This window comes from Pinus tabuliformis, chromosome 2_2, assembly GCF_031772625.1.
Source record: "Pinus tabuliformis cultivar Carrire ecotype Pingquan chromosome 2_2, CPIR1, whole genome shotgun sequence".
Taxonomy (NCBI): Eukaryota; Viridiplantae; Streptophyta; class Pinopsida; order Pinales; family Pinaceae; genus Pinus; species Pinus tabuliformis.
In genome coordinates this window covers 285,699,582-285,726,832 of record NC_142300.1, presented here as the reverse complement: position 1 = coordinate 285,726,832, position 27,251 = coordinate 285,699,582, and the positions used below count along the sequence as shown (strand labels likewise).

Sequence of the window (27,251 nt, the reverse complement as noted above, 5' to 3'; positions counted from 1 at the left end):
AAATAATCTTTTAGTGATAGTCAACAAAGGAGCAAGATTATCAATTAGATATGCAAAGTTTAGGGTTTGAAATTGAGATTATATGGATGAAACATGCATAAAACAATAATATAAATGATGACATCAACGCTAAAATTAGGGTTTTTAAATGCTATAAATGGTAGATTTTGCTTTTTATTAATTATTAGATGCAATCCCTACTAGCAAGGCAATAACGCATTAAGTAGAATTTATTTTTAACAATATTTCAAAGAAACCCTAAACCTAATTCTAGATATCTAGAATTTTAGAGAAAAGAGAGAGAGAGAGAAAAAAAATATTTATAGAATAGAGATTGATCACCACCTCTTAGACTAGTGCCTTGATCAAAACACTGGAGTTACATAGGGCAAAGTTAATGGAGATTGTCTTGATGAAGAGGGTGAGAAGGCTAACACCTCTTCTTATAGACCCTAGCTACTTCCTTAAGAGGGAGATTTTATGTTCAAGAGATGAACAATTTAGAGTTCTCTTGAAGGATTCAAGCAAAACAATTTTACATGGAATAAGGAATCAAGATTTCAAGATAAATATAGCAATTTTAACCATGTCACACATAGAAATCCTAATCCACATAAGACAGCATGCAAAATATAGAGGATCAATAAACTTACAAAATTCCACAAGAATCTCTTCAACCAATCCCATGGAACGTTCCTCAAGCAAAGATCCCTCTCCAAGGCCGATTTGCACCATAGATGTACATTGCAACCAAGTAGAAGAGAAGACAATATATAGTGCGCACTTATAGAGAAAAAGAAGTGTGATGATGAACGATGATAAAATGAAAAGTGACTCCCCTCTATTTATATGAGGGTAACCAAGTCACTTTTCATGACTTTACAAGCAAATCCCTAAAACAAGTTTACTTGAGCATTCAACTAGGTCAAGGGTCTCAAGTTGACCTTCAAATAGCTTCAAAACATAACAAAATGCCAAAAATAACTCACACATGTGGGAGAAAAATGGACTCCACCATGACATCATCCTCAAAAAATTAGTCACCTGGTTTGAGTTTATGTTCAAGATCGATGAGCTTTAAATTCGACAATCTAATTTTTTTAAATTCGAAAAAAAAATATATATATATATTATAAAATTCATTCAATATAACAAAGATTCATAAAAATAAAATAAATATGATATAGATAAATATATAAATATGGTAAATAAAACTATGACATAATAAATATGATGTTTACATACTGGATTCGCAGCCCAACCTAGCCTCGAACTGGGATATCTATCGTTTGGAAATCCATCCTCCATACTATGCCCAACGTTCAAGACGGTCTTGCTTGGAAAATCAATGAAGGCAACATGGCACGCATAGGCATGGATCCATGGTCTGGTGGGGGCAATATGCATCATCTACCCCCAGATCTCATTCAATACCTAAACCAGAGGCAGATTAATATGATCAGCCAGATTGCAGACAGGGAGAACAGCTCCATTTTTGAACAAGCCTGGTTATCTGCACGACACTTGGGCATCCCCGAACACTGGCACCAGAATTGGGAGGGTTATATAAATGCCCTCAATGAAGCACATGTTCACATTACTGAGGGATCTGACGAACTCATTTGGACCCCAGCTGAGCACGGGAAATACTCTCCCAAAGCAGGATATCCAAACCTGCTAATGGATCGTAAACCACCTGCTCTCCTAGAATGGTGGACAAAAATCTAGAAACTAAAAGCTCCCCCACGAGCCAAACTTTTTATGTGGAATGTGCTCAATAACAAGACTCCAACCGGAGAAAATCTCATGCGCAAATCACGATTTGGGCCGCACTGGTGTCCTCTTAGCTCTATACTCAAGCAACAGAGACTAATGAACACCTTTTTTTAACTTGCCCTCTCACTGTTCAGTTGTGGCAACAAATAATACACCTCCTCAATAAGCAGGGTAGTTGGCACGGACTGTCGATCGCTGAAGCATGGAACAATTGGAATGATGAGCACTTGGACAACAAGTCTCGATGCTTACCCCTCCTCATTTGCTGGAAGATCTGGCTGACCAGAAATAACATCATCTTCCAAGGATCTTTGGCACGATGGCCACTCATCACTGCAAAAATTATAGCTGCATATCAAGAAATCCCCGAGGAGACACAGTCCACTACAGCACGACCTCATGCCCCTGAAATTATAGATCGAACTATCCCGTGGGCATATTTCGATGGAGCAGCCCAATCTCATGGATGTGGGGGTGGCTCTCTTCTATACCTATCTGAACAACACCATTACCAAATCAAGATGGGTTTGGGGGAGGGTACAAACAATTTTGCAGAACTGATTACTCTCAGACACTTATTGCATTTTGCACTTGCACACTCATGCAATAATATTCAAATATTTGGGGATTCCAAAATCATCATAAACTAGTTCAACAGCATAAATATTTGTCATGCTCATTCTCTTAGAAACATTCTGGACGAGATTATGGTTTACAAGGCCCAATTTAACTCTATCATCTGTCAACACATTTACAGGGAACATAACGAGGTTGTTGACAAGTTATCCAAGGAGGCCACGACACAACCCAGAGGACTGTGGATGATTCACGAACAACATGGAACAAATCAATATCAATACTATCATTGGCCATATATTGACAGATCATATCCTCGGAGGGACCAGGCACAAAATTTTTGATAGGCATAACAGCGCAATTTTTATTTATGTATATATTTATGATATGTTATCTATCCTGTGCAAGCAACTCTAAACACCCTATGTGGTGAATATGTACAGCACTCTAATGGTTATGGCTTCAGCACATATATTATTTTTTGACAACTATGGACCTGGTTTCGACCAGCAGTTATGCATATGCCTATGGCATCTACTACATCTAATTTTTCAAATTAATGGAAGATTACAATTTTTCCTTGGAGAAAAAAAAAATATGATGTTTGCATAGGATAAATACGATAAATAAAGATATATAAATATCTCAGAAAAATAAAGATGTGTGAATGTATATTTTATAAATAAACCATATGATTATGCCAAGTGAACTATGAAGCCTTATCAAGTGAGTTGAGACTATAAGCGCACAGACAGTCTAGATTTTAAATCTTTATGGCCGATAGATAAATGTTCCTCTCAGAGATAATGTTCGAGTGGCTAGGGTATATGTCTCAATATTGAAACCCCTCCACATAGAATTGGCTAGGGTGGAACAATTACCAATGAAACTAACCCTCTATATAATGTGGCCTCTTACCCAGACAAGCTCCACTAGCTCAACTCAATCAACAATAAAACAATAATCCCAAATGTTTGCCTAAGGAGCGAGCTCTCATCTCCTTTAATAGTCATGGACTACCGAAATACCATGGGAAAATACTCTGGGTCATCCACATACCATGGGTCTTTACTTCTTTTATTAAAGTGACATAATATTCCATTTCCTTAATTACCTTTTAATTAATTAATTCCCAAATATTACATCATTAGTTTTCAATCCGTAGCCTATGAGAATGGCTAGGCTATTAAGTTGGTCTTTGTTCCCAACGTTCAGAAAAATGGACATTACAATCCTCCCTTCCTGAAATTGCTTGCCCCCAAGCAATTATAATCTCAATACTAAGATCCCAAATGAATCTAAAGAATCCTTATTGCATCACTGAAATGGAATCCAGAATCTACATGCCATGACCAATTCCTTGATCCCAAATGAATATGAAGAAGGCTCCTAGTGCATCAATCGAACACTATCGATTCTCGTACTTCTTACCTTCCAGTTGTGCTCCCCTACATGGTCAAGCCTTGCCATACAAGGGGATAATCCACTTGGATCCCACTTCCAAATAGGGAATCTATCATCCTCAATGGCTGAACACTCCAACTGTGTTTTATCCCTGGCTAGAAGTAATCTCTCATAAGTTTCCCATTTGATAGGGTACCAACTCATAATCTCCCTCTAGTCTAACTGTTGGGGACCTTTGTCATAGTAGATGTCAACTGCCACCATAACATCTTTGGGGTCCTTGACTTCCCAAAAAGTGTATTTCCGACTAGTCATCAGCGATCTCTAAAACAGAATAACTAAGATGCCACTACACCATAGTCCTGATTTCTGACTTTGCATCCCAATATACTTGCCATCCTGCTCTATCCTGCAAGATTGGATACCTGTTCTCACATGCAAGTGCTCTTTTAATGCTAGTTTGCCATTCCTTTCTATGTCACATAAATGGTGTTGGGATTTTTGCTATACTAGGCCAAAATTTTGCTGCTTTTCTTGGATGAAAGGGTATAAATTTGTTTTTTATTAGCATTGCATCATGTTATGGGCCATGTTTGAATAAGTGAATGTTCCTAGAGATATTTCATTGAAATTTATCTTGACAAGTCATCACATATTGCACATTGAAGTGTAAAGAACTTGAAGTTGTTTTCCTCATGCCCTAATTGTCATGCGAAATTGTTCTAAAGGCCTCCTTGATGAAGTGAAATCATCCCAAACATTGGAATCATCTTGACTCCATTTCTCCCAAAGGATTAGGCACTATTCCTCCATAGGTGATCACCCTAAAGCATATTTTTCTCACCTTTCTCTCTCTCTTTCTAGGTCTAGCCTACATAGATTATCTAAGGCATCAATTATCTCAACATCTAGCCATTCAAACACCCCGATTTGTGGTCAACAACTGTGTTGGAGTCTTCTCTAGAAGCCCTCCAAATTTTAAGCAAATCCGATGGTGGGATCTTGAGATATTGCGAGCCCTAGCTCGAGGATCGTTTCCTACCCTAGGTTTCCCTTGGCTAGTGACCCCATTGGATCATTGCATTCTATTCCAAGAAGATTTGTCCATTGATCCTCTTCCACAATTAGGTCAAGCCCCTCCTTGAGGGACCAAACCCTCTTACTTGATCTAATTTTGGGTCCACTTGATTCCGTGTGGTCCTGCAACTTTTCGAAGATAATCTCACAAAGACCATTTGGAAACCAAGTCTTCACAAAGGTTTTTAGGACTAGGTCCCTCCTTTACAAAGGTTATTTGCAAAACCTAGCCCTTGAAACTCTCTTGTCCCTTCTTAGAGATCCTTTCATCTTGCCTCTTAGGCAAGCAAGCCATATATTGAGCCTCTCTTGTGAATAGGCCTCTTGAGGAATCACTCTTTTCCCTTTATTGACCCATTTATCTAGGTGATTCCCATCGATGAAAGTCTGTAAAGAGTAGGGAGCTTTAGCTGAGGTGACAGTGGGCTATTGCTCCATTGTTTCCCTTGACCTAGTAGCTTCCCCTCTAAGATTCCCTTCTAGGACCCTTGCTAGTTTGAGTGGTAACAAGGTTTACGAGGAACGCACTTGAGGTCAAGTTCCTTGGCAGAAATCAAGCTTCCTAGTTGCAGTGATTCAGCAGAGGAGAGTTCGAGCCAAAGAGGGGGCGCATAAACCAAGGTTGCAGGGGAGCACCCCCCCCCCACGCCCCCACTCCCAATTCGCACTCTTAGCAGGAGCACTCTCCCTTAAAAAAAACCCTCCCTACATTTCCCGGAGCGTTTTCAGGAGCGGTCAGCAGCATTCGCTCCGTGATCGCTCCCAGCCGGCACAAAAATAAAATAAAATTATAAAAAAAAAAAAAAAAAAAAAAAATCGCAGTCGAGAGGGAGGGCGACGCCTGCAGCGGAGAGGAGAGAGGGAAAGGGAGGGAAAGGGGAGAGGGGGAAATAAATAGACCCTCTCCCCTCCCATTATTCACTTCATCCATTGAGTAAGAGCTTGAGCAAGAGAGTTTGGACTTGGAGCAATAGAGAGTTTGAAGCTTGGAGAGAGGAGCTTGAGGAGCTTGCAAGGGGAGGTTGGAGCTTGGGATTGAAGGCCAAAGAGGTAGGACCTACACTCTAATCTAGCATTTTTTTTATGTTCATTGCTAGATAAACAAATAAAAAATTTCTCTATTTCACATTCCCATCCCTCCATTTTTTTGTAGATTCAAAACTTCAAATTTCAAACATCATGGTTATATGGCTTGGCGTTTTCTTCTTCTTGGTTCCTTTTTTGGTTATTATGGTGTTCGAGAGAAGGAGGAGGGTTGAGCATGAAGAAGAGGATGAAGAAGTGGGTTATAGTGGATTTCATGAAAACCCCGGAGAGGAGTACCATGGTGAAGAGGAAGAGAGTGAACATGATTCAGCGCAAAAAACTAAACAAGACCAAACCCCATTGTGAAAATATGTTTCTAGGACTGAAGCAGGGAAAGGGGGTGGAACCACTAAATTTGACTGTCCCCATTGCAACAAAACTTACACAGGTTCATACACCCGTGCTAGAAGGCACCTCTGTGGGAAAAGGGCATGGGATGAAGATAAAGCAATAGGAATCAAAACTTGTACAAGTGTGTTAGCAACAGATAGAGCCACATACACAAGGGAAGAGCAGGAAACCCAATACAAATCTAAAAAATCAAAGGGTCTCTTTGAACCAAGCTCACAATCACATCAACATGCACAAAGAACTCCTTCAGCATCCTCCCATGGCAGTGGATATGGAGGCACAGGGTCACCAAACATCTCTTTAAGGCGTAGAACCATATCAGATTTCCTTGATGAAGGGTGTAGGAATGATGTGGATTCAAAAGTTTACCGATTTCTCTATGCATGTGGGATACCATTCAATGTTCTTTGCTCACCTTATTGGCATGAAATGGTTTCTGCCATAAATGATGCCCCTAAATGATATAAGAGCCTTGGGTATGACAAGGCTAGAACTGTTGGACTTGATCATGAAAAAGAAAAAATATCACATTCTTTGAGTAGAATGAAAAATTCTTGGACTAAGCATGGGGTGTCCACTGTATCTGATGGATGGACAAAGGTAAAAGGCAAGCCATTAATAAGTGTTCTTGCTGTGTCTGTTAGTGGTGCCATATTTCTTTCAGCATATGATTACTCAGACAAGTTCAAGACCAGCATCAACATTGCAGAACCATTACTTGAAACAATTGAATGTATTGGGCCATACAATGTCATCCAAGTCATCATTAATAACGCTGCTAATTGTAAGGCAACAGGAGCAATTCTTGTGGATAAATACCCCAACATATTTTGGTCTAGGTGTTTGGTTCACACAATGAACCTTTTGATGCATGATATTACTAAAAACAAAAACCAACAATACGAATGGATTGGTGATTCATACAAGAGAGGCAAAAACATGATAAAATTTATTACAAATCATAGGAATACCCATGGGATTTTCTGCAGTCACTCAAGATTGGTGTTGTTGAAGATTGCGAAGACTAGATTTGCTAGCTATTACCTCACCTTCAGGTGCCTTTTGAAAGTAAGAGTCATTGGCTAGCATGGTATCAAGTCCACACTAGAAGGTATTAAAGGAAAGGGCTACAAATTTCGCTGACAAGCAAGATTTTGAACAAGTGGAGGAGACCGCTCTTGATGGTCAGTTTTGGGCACATGTGAGGCAAGTATTGGAATTCACCAAGCCCATTTATCACATGATTCATTTTGCAGATACAAATAAACCAATGATTGGGGAGGTGTATGAGCAGATGGATACCATGTTGGGGCAAATAAAAGATATTGTTCAGAAAAATGATCCCAACTTGTATACATTGATTCACAATTGTGTGTGTACACTGTGAGATAAACTTAATGTTCCACTACATGCCTTGGCGTATACCCTTATGCCAAAATACTACTCTCCATCTTGGTTGGGCCAACCTACACCTGGCGGTGGGGTTAGGGTCAAACCCCATACAAATCTAGAGGTATCTACAGGATATATGGAAGCATTAGACAAGTTGGTACTTAACAGGGAGGAGTGTGCTAATCTGCGTCTTGAATTAGGCAGATACTTCAGTTGCACTGGTTTGTTTGGTTCTTTGCATGCAATGGAAGATAGAGACAGATTTGATGCTCTCACATGGTGGGAAGCATATGGCGGCATGGGACTTTTGCCAAAATTGGCAAAAAATGTTCTCTCACAGGTTGTAAATACTTCTGCAGAGAGGTGTTGGAGCACCTACAACGTCATACATAATGTGAGAAGAAACAGACTTAATGAAAACTGAGCAGAAAGCTTGGTTTATGTGCACTACAACTTGAGGTTGTTGAGTCATTACTGTGATCGGGCTTATGAGGATCCAACATATAAAATTTGGGACAACCACCCAGAGGACGATAATTTGGAGGATGGCACTATACGTCTTGAAGAACTAGAAGCAGAACTTATGAGAGATGAAGATAAAGCAACAACCATGCCACCCCCACCATCCAGTAGCAGTGCTCGAGTTCCAAGTCTTGTTCCTTTGTTGTCATCGCCTCCATGTACATCCACACGTGGCGGGCATTTGCCTTCTGGTCGTGGGACTCTACAGGAGGAGACTCCTAGAAGACCACCACGACCTGCTCAGAAATTAGACATTATTCGTGGCAGAAAGAGGAAGTGTAGATGATAGATTTACTTGTCTTTTCTAGTTTCTAGTAGTTTTTATAATTGTTGACTCTTTCATATTTTATTATGATATTTTTTGTGAACAATATATGACAATTAAGTTTGAAGTTTGAAGTTGGCAATTATAACTCATTGGTAATGAATTATGAATATGATGCTTCGTGAAAGTTGAAAGTTGTTTCATTTCATTTCATTTTATGTTAGATATTCTTTGTTGTAATGGTTACACTTAGCTTACAAGTACAACTTTGGTGATCAATTATGATGAATGTTATATATTGAATTTTGAAAGCTTGAAACTTTAATATTGATGAATCATGATTATGAGACTCAATATGTTGTATGTTACTAACTCGTGGACGTGGTTGATGAAGATTATAACTTCTAGATGATTGTTGTTATATGGTTCAATCTATGTTTTTTATGTTTTTTATATCTAATTCATCATTCTACATGTTTTTGTTGACATATATGCATCAAAACATAAAAATAAATAAAATAAATAAAAAAATAAAATATATATATATATATATATATAAATATTAAAAAACGCTCCCAAACAGGGAGCTTCTGAAAATGCTGCTCTTGCTCCCGCTCCAAAGTAACCTTGGCATAAACAATGATTCCAAAGGAAGAATTCCACTTCTGGAGAGGTAGTGAGGGGAGGTCGACTTATTTCTCTAGGAGGTTGCACAGGGACTGTGCAGTAGCCTCAAGAAGGCAATTCAATTTGGCTGAGCAAGGGAAGGTTTCAGGCAACGGAGGCTGGGAATATTTCCAGAGGGCTTGGCCAGTGACTTCAAGCAACAGCTACACGCAAAATGGTTGATTCAGAAGCAGTTCCGGAGGAGTGCAAGTTTGGACTACGCAGGTTTGCGGAGAACGCTGATGCAGGGGTTTGTTGGAGCAATTATCTGTGGCCAGTTGGGGCTAGGATTGCTTGAGGGTAAAATCCCCTCAGTGATTTTGCCAGGATTTCTCTTAGAGAGGATTGCCAGTTTGGCATCCATTTTATTGTACTTACATTTTCACTGTTGCATAATAATAAAACCCTCATCTGCTACACCGGTTTTCCCACATTGTGTTTTTCCGAGGACAAATGTCCAAAAATAATTGTTATAATTTTATTGTGTGTGCATATTATTTCTCAATTTCCAATTTATTTTCCGCAACGTTTTTATTTGTGAAGAATTGCAGTGTGATTTATTTGTTATTTGTCGAAGCAAATAAACTGCATAATAATCAGTTAGAAGAATAGATTCCAGTTGTTGCATTTCAAGGAAATTTTCAAACGGGTGGGCAATTGAAGCTTTTTTGACATTGTTTGAGGTGATAGGCCAAGACTTGTTGAAAGTTGTAAACGAGTCGAAAGAGCAAGGTAGGGTTCTAGCAGCTTTCAATTCCACATTTATAGCTTTTATTCCGAAGGGGGTTAACCCACAGTCCTTCAAAGAATTTTGACCTATTTCCTTGTGCAATAGCATATATAAAGTCATAGCCAAAACTATAGCTTGACAGATACAACCAATTTTGACCATGTCTATCTCCAAAGAGTAGTTTGGCTTCTTGGAGGGAAGACAAATACATGAAGCAATAGGGGTAGCTCAAGAAGGCTTGCATAGCATGAACCAACAGCTAAAAGGGATCGGCCTCAAAATCGACCTCTCGAAAGCCTATGACAGGGTAAGTTGGGTCTATCTTAGGCTCATTCTCACTCATATGGGCTTCCCTCCTCCTCTTGTCAACTAGATCATGGGTTGCATCCAATCTGTCTCCTTCACAGTCCTAATCAACGGATCGATTTCTCATTTCTTTCATGCAACCTAAAGCAAGGCTACCCTTTAGGCCCCCTCCTTTTCCTTATGGCAGCTGAAGGTCTTAGCTTCCTACTAGCTGAGGCAAAAAGACGTGGTGACTTTCATGGTCTAAACATTGCACAAGGTAATGATTATCTCACATCTACTTTTCGTAGCCCCCTCCTTTTCCTTATGGCAGCTGAAGGTCTTAGCTTCCTACTAGCTGAGGCAAAAAGACGTGGTAACTTTCATGGTCTAAACATTGCACAAGGTAATGATTATCTCACATCTACTTTTCGTAGATGACATATTAATTTTTTGCAATGATTCTATGTGTGAAGCTGACAAATTGTTTGAAGTTTTGACACTAATTGGGAAAGCAACTGGCATGCAAATCAATGCTAGGAAGTCATCTATTTCTTGCGTTAATTTGGAGAATGAAGAAAGGAGGTATTTTTCAAGGAAGTTTGCATTCGAATTGTGGGAGTTTGAAGATGATTTAAAATACCTCGGCTTTTAGTTAAAACCAAACAATTATTCAAAAGCAGATTGGGCCTGGCTGTTAGCAAAGCTCGAAAAGAGACTCAAAGGTTGGAGCTTTAGATGGTTATCAAATGCAGGTAGACTAGTTCTGGTTAAATCAGTCCTGGAGGCCATCCCAGTCTACTGGATGTCACTTGCCTAGATTCCTAAGGGAGTACTTGAAAAGACCAAAAGAATTTGTCTCTTATTCCTGTGGGCTGGACAAAAAGACCATTACATTGCACCCTGGGTAAGATGGCAGAAGATAGTGTTGTCGAAAGCACTAGGAGGATGGGGCCTCAAAAATATTTTTCATTTTTCGATGGCATTAGCAGTCAAATGTGGGTGGAGATTAATTATATATGACAATTCGTGGACTCAGGTGGTTACAAGTAAATATATAGCTCCCTTAAGTCTAGAAGAATGGTTGCATACCCCAGTTAAGTCAAGGACGAACATATCTATTGTGTGGAGAGTAGTCTTGAACTCCTTCAACACTGTCAGGAATGGCATGGTGTGGAAAGTCAGGAACAGGAGGCATATCAGAATAGGTATCGATCCTTGGGCAGGCAGCGGGGACAGATTCAAACTTTCAGATCAAGTGGTAAATTGGCTCAGGGACAGAGGAATTACGAGATTAGCACAGGTATCAGATCCTCACCATACAACTTTATGGCAACAGAACTGAAGGTCAGCAAGACACCTCTGGTTGATTGGTCACCATCAGGAAGAATGGAGGGGATATGTGTCTGCATTGCAAGATTCTAATGTAAGACTAACAGAACAGGAGGATGAATTAATCTGGTCTTTCTGACCCTCAGGGCAATACACTCCAAAGTTGGGTTATCTTCATATCAGCGTAGGGGGCCTGCCAATCGAGCAGGAATGGTTGTGGAAAATCATTTGGCAAATGAAGTGTCCTATGAAGTCTCAGATCTTCATGTGGTGTCTTCTTACAGGGAAAGTGCTCACGTGGGACATGATGCAAAAGCGATCAAAAGTTGGGCCTAGGTGTCATTGCTTGCGCAGAGCAGCAGAAGAATCTATCAGTCACCTGTTCATAGACTATCCTTTCTCAAAGGCAGTATGGATTGTTTTCAATTCCTCTTTTGGTCCAGCATGCGTATGGGAGGGACATAGTGTAGCTAAATGTTGGAGGGCCTAGTTTCATAACCCGACCACTGAAACTTTAAAAGCTTGGCCTCTAATAGCCACATGGGGTATTTAGCTGGCCAGAAACAAATGCATTTTTCAGGACTCTCACATACTGCCAGAGAACACAGCAGCAGAGGGAATGGCGATTCTATCTCATTTCTCTCAGCCCTCAGCAAGATCCCAAACACGTCATATCAGAACAGACAACCCTGACAGAACAATTCCATGGGGATTTTTTGATGGAGCCTCCCAGGAGGCCAACCAGAGAAGCAGGGAGGATTTCGTCCTCTTCCTCACAGAGGATCATAGTTTCCATGCCAAGCTGGGTTATGGGAGGGGTACAAATAATTTAGCCGAGTTACTTGCCCTCAAGGCCCTCCTAGTCTTTGCAAAGGATAAGAGATGTGACTGGATTCAAGTATATGTATTTGGCTGGCCAGAAACAAATGCATTTTTCAGGACTCTCGCACGCTGCCAGAGAACACAGCAGCAGAGGGAATGGCGATTCTCTCTCATTTCCCTCAGCCCTCAGCAAGATCCCAAACACGTCATATCAGAACGGACAACCTTGACAGAACAATTCCATGGGGATGTTTTGATGGAGCCTCCCAGGAGGCCGACCAGAGAAGCAGGGGGGATTTCGTCCTCTTCCTCACAGAGGATCATAGTTTCCATGCCAAGTGGGTTTTGGGAGGGGTACAAATAATTTAGCCGAATTACTTGCCCTCAAGGCCCTCCTAGTCTTTGCAAAGGATAAGAGATGTGACTGGATTCAAGTATATGGGATTCTCTGCTCGTTGTTAACTGGGTCAACAATCGTCATCAATGTCAAAAAAAAATTCTTATGCTTGTGCTTCAAGATATTCTGAGGATGAATTACACTTATTTCTCATGTGCCCACATCTACAGGGAAAGGAACCATACAGTGGATTGCCTTTCTAAACAGGATCTGATCATGGATAGGGGTCCCTGGCACATCACAGAACACATACGACCTTATCATTATGAGTTCTTTCACAGGCCTTTCATGGACGAGGCAGATCAGGATCCTGTAGCTGAAGGATAAGACTATATCACAGAATATGCTCTCCATTTCCTTTTGCTTTATAGCTGTCTACATCAGACAACATATATATATGCTGTTATTTCTGTTGGTACTGAGGAATATCCAATATTCCTGAACTATTTTATGGACCTTTGTCAGTTTTTTCTTTGACTCAGAGATCTAAAATATCGATCTGGTTTAAAATCATGCTTTTATGGTTTGAGGCACATACTAGAGACTTTTTGATGCTGATCTCTGAAGGCTTTTGTGAGGCTTTTATATTAGTCTCAAAGAATACGCTCTTGAAGTGCATAAGCAGAATGTAATTTTGATCCGAAGGAATGAAATTACGGCTTATTTTCGCAGGAAGAAAAAAAAAATTGTACTGGCAAAGATTAGAAATGCACCTGAAGGAACAGCTACAGAATTGGTCACAACTCTCTTTGCTCTTGAATCATCACGATGTGAAGCGACTGTTTTTCCTGGAACCTTGGTACCCTTTGCTTTTTGTGCATACTTCCTATTCTGAAACCAAGTCCATACCTGCATTGCAATAGTTTAAATAAAAAGGAGCATATCTAAGAGAAAGGAGAGGCCTACCAAAGAGCATTAGCACAAATTTATTGGGACAAGATGATTTTGTGCAAGATTTCAAAGTGGACCTGCTTCCATTGCACAAGAGTTTTCCCAGCCCTTTCTGGTGCTGCACTGCATTTCAATGCAACATTTCATGAATTTATCTCTTCAAGCAGAAAATTTAAATCTAAAGAGAAAAACATTTGGTTGAAGAAAACTTGTGTATTCAGATCCTCTTCACAATCCCTGACAACCTAAAAATGATCTAGATGCAACTTCTTGTCTATAAATCAGTAAAATCAAATACATTTAGTCAAATTCTAAGTTACCTGAACTTCTCTGCAAGTGAAGAGATTGTATCACGTGGAGGAATGAAAGCCTTGCCATCTTCTAAGAACTTTTCCATTTCTTGAACCTTGATAGAGTAAGGCATCACAAGATAACAGTGATGAATTATGTGCCAGTGTTGTAATCATAGACCATTAAAACCAAGAGCTTCTATAATCAAGGTTAGTTCAAAGTTTTCGTTTTTAAAGTCAAGTGAGAAGTTTCATTGAAATAGAATGTGCACTGTGTATATGTTTTCCAGTAAGTTGTTTTAAAGCAACGCATCAGATGCCCATATCCATTATGACGAATTTTATTACACACGACATACTTACCCTTCTCCATCAATCAAGTAACCAAATAAAATATTCAAATAATATCCACAGAAGAAAAGACTGGGAAAGAGTATTCACTGAATTATCATATAAGCTTATATATAACCAAATTCACATGACTCAAACTCAGCTAGAACTAAGTAAATCCAAAATGGAGTACAATGTAGCAACCATTCAAAACTCTGAAAAAAGAGTAATAACTCAAAACATCAAAAGATACAAAAAGAACATTCCAAATTTCATAAAAATTAAGGATTTTTCCATTTCATGACTAATCCATAAAATTAGATTGTGCAATTTAAGTATAAGCTTATGTAGGGTACTGTATAGTTGACAAGACATATATCACCTCTCCAAATAAACATAAACTTTTGACAATAAACATCAATAGTTCAAGTTCTCCAAAATTTATGTAACAAATAGAATAAAATTCAAATGTACAAAGCCCAACTCCATGGTCGATAGAACATAGAATAAAATGAAAAATGATGAAATTTCATCAGTCGAAATCAAACATGTGCATAATTCCACACATTGAAAGTGGTTGCAATGTCATCTTGTAGATAGTTTTAACTTTTCTTCTTTTAGCTTTTCTTCTCATACAAATTTTCCCTTTATGGATGAGTTATATTTAGAAAAGGCAAGTAAATAGCAACTTTGGCCCCATATACTCTTGAATATATATAGAGTGGATAGATCGTACAGGCAGAAAACACTTGTGTCCTCTATGCTTATGTGATTGTGTCCTAACCCTAATATGCAAGATGCTCCAAGTAAACCTAGCAGTAGCACCCCCAAGACAAAGGAGATAAAGTACAAAGAAAAAGTACAAAGAGAGAGAGAAACAAGTGCACTCTTCTCCTCATATCTCTAACACAAGATAATCAAGTGAAGAAGAAACAATTCTCTCTCCTTCCTCTATATGTATGAAGGTAAGGGAAGCCAACAATTCATATGTGGGCCTATATCCTAAGTTACCAGAAAACGGATACGGGAACAGATACGGGTACGGGATTTGAAACGGATACGACAAATTTTCAAAAAATCTGGATACGATACGGCAGGAAACGACACATAATAAATATATATATATATATATATATTAAAAATAAAAAATTCATATTACCATTCATATTTCAGAATCTAAATTATCATCTATGATCTATCATGATTCATGATTCATCATCATCAATTCAAGTTTCAACTTTCAACATATGCCATATGGCATAAACATTCAAGTTGGAAACCTATTTCTCATTCCAATTTCCGTTCCTGTTCTCATTCTCATTCCCGTCTTGACAGTTGACACTACATTAGTAATCAATTTTATATGCATGACAGACTTGCACATGCCTGGGGATGTGCACATTTCTTATTCCCCAAAATCGTCTGACCCCGTTTCTGGTTTTGTCCTCATTTCCTGTTTCTTGTTTCTACTATCTAGTGACATAGTAGGTGACCACGAACACCATAGGTCCCATCCCTGACCAATGAAATATTCTAAAACAAATTAAATATCAGATAACTATTTGAAGTTGTATACGACTGCATTTAAAAGAACAACACAGTGACACACCTGTGGCTGTTACTCCTTTTCAGGGATATCTACAGATTCTACACTCTACAAATAACCATAAAGTAAACCATAACCCCATGTCACAAGGTTTGACTTTGATCAACTTTGACGAAATTCAATCATGATGTTCAGATTCAACGAACCTAAAATAATTTTTGAGGATTGACAAACCTCATTGAACCTCATGGCTGTTAGTGTTGACCAAGTCCATAGTACAAGCTCAATCATCAGATAAAAACTTAAAAAGACGGACACCATAAGCTTGAAATGCAGGATACAGTAATCTGGGAGGTTTAAAGTTTAAAGACAATGCCATGTTTGATATTAGAAGGGCAGACAAGTACACAGGTTAAAAACTCCAATTTTTTAAAGAACTTTTGCTAGAATACAATAAACAAAAAAGGGTGAATTCTCACTGTCTCAGCAATGAGCATGAGCATCTGTTGATTCTGTTCGTATCAAAATGAAAAACAATTGTGGCAAACAAGCATAACCAGGACCATCATACAGCTATTATATATGTCAGGGACTGCAGTCGATATTTTTGGTACAGCTCTTATATGTTAATGCTATTAATACAGCTTTGAAAATCATGCTAAATAAGATGCAAAACTGCAGTATGGCATGCACAACTGTAGATGAATCGAACGATAAAATCATAAAAATAGACGCTGATCAGTGATAACTGATAAGTTGTGTACCTTGTAGGCTTGTAGTTGTCCAACGATGCCGGCAGGTTCAAACTTCAGTCACTCCAATGAGCAGTTCCAGAATCCAAACTTCCAAAGTTCAGTGACGGAGTGAAACTCTCAGCGGGGGCACTGGGCAGTGAACTCAACGGCGGCAGTCAGCGCTCTTCAGAGTTCAGACTTGTCGTTTAGGGATTAGGTTAGGGTAGATAGTGATACTAGTAACTAGAATGAACATTGAATAATAAAACCGTGCCGTAATTTGTAAAGTGAAGTTCAAACTTCAAAACCTAAAATGCCAGATTTTGAAGATCTGTTCCCGGCGGCAAGTGATAGCGACAAAGTCAGGAAACGTATTGAAATTTTTTAAATACGAATCACGATTTTGCAGATACGTTTTGAAAATTTCGAAATACGTTTTAAGTTTTTCTGAAACGTATCAATTTTTTTTAAACGGGAGGTTTTTTCCTTGAAAACGCCTGAAAAATGGCAAAAAAAAATTCAATACGTATCCAAATCACCAAAAACGTTTTTTAGCCGTTTTTTTGCCGTTTCTGGGGTGAATACGTATCTGATACGTAAAACGGCGTTTTGGCCTGCTAGGGAGCCGTTTCCGGTATCTTAGCCTATATCCTTACAAGCAACTTACTATAAACACAAGTAGGTTTAGACATGCGAAGCGCTACACTTCAAGGGTACACATCAAGCTCCAAGGTGATGTCGTACACAAGCAAGGATCCAATGCAAGGGCGCTCCACGAGATGCGTTTAGTGCTCCTCCTACAAGCCTCCAAAGGCTCCAGTGTTACTCCTAAGCCATGTGCTCCATTGGGTCCACTCCACCCACATGAACATTGCCACAACCTAGGTATTCCCAAGTCAACTCCAAGCCTCCATGCAAGCGTTCAAGATACCCCATGATGTCTAGGGATCGACACCCTCCTTCGGCCTCCTCTAGAATGCCAAATGCTCCTCATCCAATGCAGAGCATCCTCTCAAGCAACCATTCTTCATGTGGCCATCTTGAAGAATGTAGCAAGTTGTCTAAAGATCTTCATCAATGCAAGGAACAATGACACCATGCAAGCATCCAATTGAGGTAAATCAACCACTAAGTAAGTCACCTCTTATGTGTAAATCCATCATGGACCATCCAAGGGCTAATCATACCCCATACAGCTCAAATTTTATGAAGCACACCCAAACATGGTGTACGCACTTTTAAAGGAACCCAAAAGCTAACACTCCCTCTTTTTGAGGAAAACGTGTCTTCACCAACACCTATAGTCTCCCTTTATAACTCACCAAACACGACATTTGCAAACATGTACCTACTATAGTCTCAAGAGTCAAAATCAACCTCACCATCATCCTCCATCCAAATATCACACCTCTCCTCCTTAAGACAGCTAGAAAGCTCACAAATGAAAGAAGCCAATGCAATGTGGCTAGAATATCTCCTATGATGTATACTCAACCTCACTAAAGATTTGGGGAGATCCTCCTACAATGTTTAGAGCCATCTCAATCTCTTGAATATTGGAGTAGAAGGCGAGGGCATATCTATTCTTAATCTCACCTCCTCCACCCTTAAACTTGATTCATCTTAGATCTCTAAATTAGTCTCTAACACAACCTCCTCCTCACTTCCTATAATCTTTGAAGAAGAATTCTATGAACTAGATGATCAAATAGCCTCATCAAACTTCACATCTCTGTTAACCACAATCTTCTATTGTGTCGAAATATAGACCTTATAAGCTATAGAGGTATCATTGTATCCATCAACACGAAGTGGTATCACAACAACTCTAATCTCCAAAAAATGTTAACGACCAGTCAACCTAAAGGAACATAACTCTAGATCATAAGCCCCTGCCTAACTCCATCATCCCTCAAGTCAAAATCTCTATACACCACATCATGGGTTGTTCAAAACATCTTGTAAAGATGACCATATCTTCATACAAGATGAAAACAAATGGATCACATCAACAAAAATCACAAAGAAAGACACCTACACAAATCCATCCATCCTAAAATAAGCTCGTGGTAGAAGCAACAAACGACATAGGGTTATCATCAACCTATGAACATGAGAAAGCATCTCATGCACCGCAAAACCATCTTTTAGGTTGGCATAGTGACTTAGCCACTTGTATCATGGATTATTTGTATTTTGGGGCTTCTTAAAGCCAAATTAGAGTAAATCAAATTACCCAGACTAGTATAAATAGGAGGTTGATTCCTCTCATTCATTCATTCATTTTCATACCTGGAGATAAACTCACATTCGCTACTTGTCTATTCTCTCATATGCATAATGGAGCACTAGCGTAGCAAATTTCTCGTAGAGAATTTTTCACAAATGGTTCTATCTCTAGGATGATTATTGGTGATTCTTTGATGATATGTGCTATGTTAATGTGTAATCTTCTTCCATCTTGTTCCTATTGACGAATTCGAGTTTAATGATATTTTCACCAAGCTTTGTTGATATTTGATGGCTCTAAAATCTCCTTCCACGAGATTTTCATAAAGTTTCTCTTGAGGTGATCTAGGTTTAGCTCCCTCCCTTTGATTCTCCAAAGAAAATAAAAGGTTGCTAAGGTCAAAGAGTTGAAGGACATAGGTTTGTCTCCCTTAATTTCAATGAATCCAGATTCCACATCCATCTCATTTATTTCATAGATATTTACTGCTAGACTCCATTAACTCGAGACTGAGAAAGGCACAAGTTTGATCTCTTGTGCCAATCCTTCTAAAACCCTAAAAAAATTCTTATTTTGTGTTCTAGGGTAAATTAGGGTTTAGTTGTAGCTTGTAGCAAAACCATTAATTTTCAACAATATTTTCATTGGATACTATTGTCCTAGGGTTAGGGTTTGTATGAATTTATTTGAAAAAAGTAAAATTATTATTTTACACGCATGTTTCAACCGTATATTAGGGTTGACATCTAAGGCTTATAATGTTATCATATGTGTTTGCTACCACAGAAAATTGTCGTAATTTATTCTCTTGTTTACTAATTACTTAGCCCTAGTTTTATTTTTCTTTATCATAGATTTTGGGGCTTTTCTTGTTGTTGGTATATACTAATTGTTTACTACAATTTATGGTTTAAAACCCTAGTTTATGATAACCAAGTATGATTTCTTAATTGTATATGTTTGGGACCTTAATTGAGCCTCTAATGGTTGAGCTAAGCTTCTAAATTGAGCCCTAGAAACCATTGAACTCACTCTCTTGGAATTATCTCTGTATCCACCTGAAACCCTAATTATTGCATACTTATTCACACATGATATCTTGTTGTATAATACTTTGGGGAATTTAGCCTAAGGGGGCAACAGTAATTCTCCCATTGTTGCCTCAATCTAGGTTGCTTAGTGAGGCTTTGCACTAAGGTGCTAGATTTTGACTCAACATTTTTGGCATTGTTGCCAAGAAGAAGTTGAGTCGTCCTCAAAATATGAAGTTTATGCTTTAACCTTCCATTAGATAAGTATTTCTCAAATCCTTCTTTAGTGTACTTATCTAGCAACTTCAATGGAGGAACAAAGTCCTAGTTCTTCATAGATTTTCAAATATTTTATGCTTATAGGCTAAAGCGAGCATCTTTAAAAAGGCATTTAAATTCACCTTGGTGGCTCCACAGTTTTGTATTGTGAAAATTCCATGGAATAGAAAACCGCTCCGTGGGATTTGCATGAATTATACCATGCTTTGGATGTTCAAGATGTTCCTGGATACCTAAATCGTGTTGACATGTGTTGTTGTAGAAATTGTCCCCAATTTAGCAGTAATCCTTCTTCAGCCATTGATCATGTTGTAGCATGCCTAAAATACGCTTTGAAAGGAAATATTAAAATGAAGATGCACTTATAAGGTTACTTATTCATTCCTGTGATAGAAAGTATAAGGAATGGATTAATTGTTATTGTAGTCCAAAAAGTATACCCTCTTTTATTGTCCTTGTTAAAAAATTCTCGAGTACTAGAACTCAAGTTTTGAAACACATGAGGATCTCATCAACGAATAAACCAGAACTATGGAAAAATAAGATATTTGGTATCTTTCTTGCCACCCTGAGGCATTGGCAAGAGAAGAAGGATTTCCTATTGAAAACAAGGAAGACATCATTAAAGAATATGAAGAAGTTGATAAGGAAAGCAATCAAGAAGAAGCAAAAGAAGCCCTTTTGGATCCAATTAAAGATTAGGAAGAACATATCGATAAGGTTGAATAACGTGATCATGATCAAGCCTCTCATAAAGACCATGTCCTTGATGAATCATCTTGCGTAAGAGATGCTAGTGCAAGAACCACTCTCTCACGCAGACAAAGATGATGAATTTATTTTCATTTTGAAGTTGTTGAGTTACATGATACATCTTGTAGAAACTTTGAAATGGAAGATCACCTGGAAGAATCATTGGAAGTTAATAATGTTGATAAATTTATACATGTTGGAAAGCATAAGTGGGATATGAGTTAGTCATTTTGATGTCCTCGAGTTGGAGCGAGATGCTACCAAGCCACATGTATGGGTAACCTTGGGGAAAAAATTCTTCGATGATGCAGTTTGCCAACCAGTAGCCCTATCATGATCTATAGATATCCAGCCTTAGATGCCTCTCATCCACTCTCTAGTCAATGCATAAATTTAAATAGCTTGCTCATCCAATGAAAGTGGGTCATCTTTTGTGAAGTATTGTTACCACTCAAATTAGTAGGGGTCCTAGGAGGGGATCCTATAGGGAAACTACTAGGTCAAGGGCAACAATGGAGCAATAGCCCATTGTCACCTCAGATAAAGCAGCCTGCTCTTTACGGACTTTCACCGACGAGAGGAGACCCGATATAAAGAGAATCACTAGATGAATGAGTCAATGAAAGGATGAGGAGTGATTCCTAAGGCCTATTCACAAGAGAGACTCAATTGTATGGTTTGCTTGCTTGAGAAGCAAGGTATAAGGCTCCCTAGGAAGGGCCAAGGGGATTTCAAGGGCTAGGGTTTGAGGATAAGACTTGTAAGGAAGATACCTAGTCCTAGAAATCCTTGTGAAAACTTGGTTTCCAAGTGGTCTTTGTGAAATTAACTTCAATAGGTTGTGGGACCACACAGGGCCAAGTGGACCCAAAATTGGGCAAGGGGATGGAATTGATCAACCAGGGGTGTGATTGATCTAATTGAGCGGGAGAAGGGGATCAAAGGAGAAATTTTCAATAATTTTGATGCAATGAGGTCACTAGCCAAGGGAAACCGTGGGCAAGAATCAATCTCGAAGCTAGGGCTTGAAATATCTCAAGATCCCACTATCAAAATTGCTTCAAATTTGAAGGGCCCCTAAAAGACACAACAATGAAGTAGTGGGCAAGAGATCGAGCCTTTTGGATGGGTGAATCATGAGAAAATCGACGCACTAGGTCACCTATGGAGGCTAGGCCTAGAACCTATGGTGCTCCCAACTGGGTGTGGGAGCACAAGGACATCCCCATGGGTCTCCATGTGGATCGAAAATGCCTGTACACCATTTGTAAGGACTAGGATGGTGATGTAAGCCCTCCCTCTGCAGCAGGAGACATATTTTAGGCCTTGGAACATCTACCAAATGTATGGTGCAAGTGTGGAGCCGACTGGGCATGATGAACCAGATGCATCATCCTCATCCAAAAACGTGGAACACGAGCAATCAATGATCGGTGCTGGGGATCCACGAAGTAATATCTGTTATGGTGGAGACCCATGGCTCTCAACACTCACCCTACAAGTGCCAATGTAGCCCTCTAGAGGGCTAGGACCCCGTATAGGGAGACCAAGCCCCAAATGAAGACCCACCTGCAATCTTGCATAAGATCAAATTCGTCCCCTTTCCCTCCAATACAACAAATCATTAGAATACTCAAGTAATAAAGCTTACAAGTCATGGGATCAATGGGGCACTTCATGGTGGCATGCCCTTCCATAGTGGGCTTTGGCATGTACAAGTGTCTCCAAGCTCAATAGGGGGTTTAACCAAGGACCCTATTAGGTGGTTTTAACCTCTAAAGGGGGTAACATGTCCATGGTACATCCTTTAAGTGGTAGGCGATATAATAATGGAATGGAGTGGGGATCATGGGCATCATCCAGACCACATGTCAGGTTTCATAGGTTAGCTATAATAAGGGAAACCCACCCCTGGGTATGAGTGTAGGAGGGAGCAAATCATGGTACATGAGTTACCCCGACCTTTGTTTTTCCACCCTTCTTCATATTCCTTTTGCCTTTTATTGATTTTTCTTCAAAACTGCTCGAGGCACCACGAGATGAGAGCATGATGTGTAATATGTAGCAGTGGATACCCCCTTAAGGTGGGATGATTCATCGCCCACCATGGATTGGGACAATCATGGGTTCCTTAATGATACAGAGGACTCATCTAGAGCACATAAGAACCAGGGTGATCGCCATGGATAAGCGGTAGAGCTCATGTTTGGCTTTTGCCCACGCGCTAACCGACCATATTTTGCATTTTGTGGTACATTTCCTGTTGAGAGTGGCCAAATTATGCTTTTTCTTTTCTTTTTAGCTGCATCAACCTCTAGAGCATCATTTTAGGCCCGAACCAAGGTGTGGAAAAGGGGAGGGTGAGGCTAACCTTATGTGGACTCAATTTACACATATGGACCCAGATGGGAAAATAGATGAATGGGGCTAAAATGAGTGGAACGGGAGTGATGTAGGAGGTATCGGGAAGCGGGACCACACACCAAAAATCAAGATTTCCCATGTAGTGCCAACCCAAAAGCCAAATGGTCAGTAAAGGAGATCCCACGGGACTAGGATACAAGGGTAACCACGAAATCGGGCAGTGGAGACAAGAATACAAGCCTAAGCTACTCTTTCCGCCGAATCCCCCCACCAATTCATGCCCAAAAGAGCCCATGAAAAGGAAAATTACTCAACTTACCAATGAAAAGCCATATTGTTGGGGTTGAGAGGCCCACCTTCAAACATACATTCATAACAAATGGGCGAGGGACCACATGGCTAGCTCAGGTGGCAGAGAAAATGGCACATCGAGCTATCTGGGGGCTGTAACGGGTTGTTGGTTGTCAGTTGAGGACCATCTAGAAAAAAAAAATTATTCTGTGCATACTACCCACAGGTGGTGGGTAACATCTGGCTCCAACTGGGACATGAGCTCTCAGAAAAGTGCGCGAAGCCACTCGAACGGGAGGTCATGAGAACACCAGCAATCTCTTGGTACCGTAGACCTGTTACCTACATATATCAAAGACCAAGCACACGGGGTGGCATGTTTTTGTGTCTTATGATCACCCATGCTTAGTATTAGGCCGTAAAATCAACAGGAAAGTAAAAATATGCAAATTTAATCTAAATGCGGCTAATCTACCATGAGAAATGTCATATGATGTTAGTTATAATGAGAAAATCAGCATGCAATGCATCCTACTCTAACATGCATATAATACAATGTCAAGTATCAAGGAAAGGGGTGATACGACTTAACTTGACCGATTGTAGCCAAAGTTCGTCGTTGAGTTTAGCAATGTAGTAATAAACCTCCCCAACTTTCCCATGAATCTTGATGGGCATTAAATTTTTATCTACAGGGACCACATCCCCACCCTTGTATTCCCTTTTATGCTTCCATTTTTTATTTGCTTTGTGATTTGGTCGCTTGAGAATACGAACTTCTTGTGAAGGGAGAATGGGAGAAGGCTTCTCGGTCTCATGTGTCTTGTAGTATGGGATCGGTCCTGGCTTGACCACATGAGAAGGGTAAGTAGGCTCTCTATAAAGGATGAAGGGGTTTCCATCAGATTGCGGGATAGTAGCATATCACAAGTCACTTCCTTGATAGCAGCATCCCCCATACATCAGGGATATCTATGACTACAATGTCCATAAGCAATGATATATCAAGGTTCATAGCCAAAGAAACCTTAAGATCCTTTATGAGGCCCTCTACTTCTACAAGTTTGGAGTTAAAAGCACGCACCTTTTTATATGGTCGAGTGATGTTAAGACCCAATTGCTTCATGACTTTTAGTGGCATGATGTTTGCGGAGGCCCCTGAGTCCAACATACAATTATGTAACAGAAGGTCATTGATGGCCAAGGTAAGCATGAATGGCTCATGTCTTGGGTTTAAATCGGGAAGGTGAATGTTTTGCAAGTCTTCGGGTAATTCTTCCTCTTCAAAACTCAAGGATTTCTTGATTTTCCATTTTTGTTGAGGAAGTTTCGCAATCTCCTTTAATGGAACTAGCACAGTTATTTTTCCTATAGTAGTCTCTAGATCAACATCAAGTCCGACCTCTTTGCATTTTTCCTTTTTCTTGGTGGTCTCTTTCTTTTGAGGATCTTTTTTGGGATTTACCACCTTCAAAGGATCCCTTTTAGGAGGATTTTCAGGGAGATATTCCTTAGGAGGGACCTGCTGGGGAATTAAGTCGTCTTTGATGGGTTCCTTGGAGGTTGTGGGGTCTTTATTGTTGTCCTTTCGTGAATATTGGACCCCTTTGAATCTTCCACTATCATCAGCGTTAAGGATTGGCTCTTCCTTTTCTTCTTTGAAGGTGACCTCACTAATGGGAGGATGAGTATATGAACCTCCCAACAAAATGTTGAAGACGTCAGATTCTACAAGGTTAGCCTACTCATCTACTTCTCCATCATCACTCTCATCCTCATCACTTTGCTCATCTTCGGAAGATGAATCTTGCTCAACTGCATTAGTTGGAGCCAAAGTGTTTGGGACTTGAGATGAGCTCGGCTTGTCTTTTTCATTTTGCTTTTTAGAAAAGGGCTTCCCTTTTGGGATGTAGCTAGACTTTTGGGCCCTTTTCAATGCAAAGAGTTTGTTCATGTAGAGCCTATCTCATGAGCTCATTGGATTTCTTCATGTTGATCTTTGGATTTTTCCTTCTTGACCTCTGCTTTAGCCTTGGGGTGGTCATTAACATCCATTCTGGAGATTCGTAAGTTTTCCTCAACTTCCATTGCTATCTCTTTAGCCTCAGCCAAGGTTGAAGGTTTCTTGTCCCTTAATGCATAAGTTAGGTGGCCACCCATAGCTTTGATGAATTTGTCAAGAATGTTAGCATCGGGGGGCTTCAAATGGTTGGGGATATCCCTAACTACCCTATCAAATTTTTGGATGAATTCTTAGATGTCTTCCCTTCCCTTAGTTATTTGATAAAAGATCCCAATGTTGAAGGTTCCTTGTGCATTACATGACCATCTTCTCATGAACATGTCTTCAAATTGGTCAGAGTCTTCTATGCATGTTGGGGGAAGACTAAGGTACCATTCTCTTGCTTGTCCTTCAAGGGACAAAGTGAAAAGCATCATAAGCCTATCCTCATCAAAAATCAACCTAGGAAATGTGTTCCAATAGAACTCTTCAACAAAGTCACTGTTAGTTTTTGTAGCATTGGATGTGTTCTAGCTACAGAATTTGGTGGACAGGCTAGAATAAATGTATTCTCCAAAACCCAAAAATCATTTTTGGAAATTCCACATAGAGACGACTTAATTAAAATAATTACTTTTTTTAATGGTGCCTAAGTCTAAACTTAGGAAAATTGATTAATTAAAGGGTGTTAATTGAGTCATGGTGAGAATCTTCTACAAAAAGACGTGGATCGAGTTCTAGTTAATCCTAGCCATCGATTATGTTTTAATCTTGATTGTTGATGTATCAAAGAGAGGTTATAAGAAGAAACTCGATGGGGCTTGGGGAAGATACACCAGTGCAGATACTCAGTTGCCCGGGCAAATCTATTTTCTCAGTCGCTGAAGTTTAGCAAAAGAAGATAAAGTTAGAGGGTGAGTTGCACGTGTGAGAGAGAGGGCATCAGCAGTAGTCTGAAGTGCAGGATAAATTCTAGAAGGGCCAGCATGAGAGAGGACGCAGATCATCAAGGCACTACGCAGTTACTGCATAGAGGATGATGCAGTGAGACCAGTGTAAAGACAAAGGGCCCGTTTTGGGGTCAGAGAATCGTTGTGGAGAGCGAGAAATTTATTGCTTAATTTCTCTCAGTGTTTCTTTCTCTATTTTTTATGTCTGATTTCTTGTGCATGAATTACTGCTAAAGATTAATATAAAAACCCTCATTTGTTGCACCGGTTTTCCCACATTGGGTTTTTCCGGAGACAATTGTCCAAAAATAACTATGTTAATATGCCTATATGTGTGCTAGCATTTCTATAATTTTTCCTTGCATTTATTTTTCCGCAGTTTTTAACTTGTGAAGGTTGCAGTGTTTTTATTTCGATATTTGTCATAAGAAACTGCAAACAAGTTGTTTAATTTATTTAACAAATAGAAGAGATAATATCAATTGTTGCAATAGGATTCCAGACTCGGGAATTTTCACATGGTATCAAAGCACAGATAGAGGCAGGGAAATCTCCGCTGCAAGTAAGAAGAGGGAGCTTCGAAGCACTGCGTTAGTAGTTGCTCAAAACTCCAGGAGTTGTGCAATCCACTTAGCCAAAAAGCCAATTTCTATGGAGAATTTTACTTTTTTGAGGTAGTCAACAGAGAGTAACATCTCCAGACCGAAAATTGTCAGAGGCAGAGGGAGCAGCAATAATTCTTTGGCAAGGCAGATTTCTAGCTAGGACGCAGCGTTTTGCAGCAGCAAAATCAGCGTTGAGAAGGAAAGGAGAAATAGCACAGAAAATTCACAGATAGAATCAGCAACCATGAAGCCTCAAAATTGTCTTCCAAATTGG

The 27,251-nt window shown here is 39.5% G+C and overlaps 1 protein-coding gene across 4 annotated transcripts in view; it reads right to left on the bottom strand.

The window, feature by feature from the left end:
* The window catches only part of LOC149192446 (protein SAWADEE HOMEODOMAIN HOMOLOG 2-like), a 254,874-nt gene that overhangs the window by 142,426 nt on the left and 85,197 nt on the right, over nucleotides 1–27,251 (bottom strand). For all 4 annotated transcript variants that reach the window (XM_089406390.1, XM_089406391.1, XM_089406392.1 and 1 more), the window contains exons 3-5: nucleotides 13,893–13,978; nucleotides 13,650–13,695; nucleotides 13,395–13,530 (exon numbers count right to left, since the gene is read on the bottom strand). In XM_089406390.1, the coding sequence (XP_089262516.1) occupies nucleotides 13,395–13,530; nucleotides 13,650–13,695; nucleotides 13,893–13,978 (268 nt within the window). The remainder of the gene's footprint in view (nucleotides 1–13,394; nucleotides 13,531–13,649; nucleotides 13,696–13,892; nucleotides 13,979–27,251) is intronic.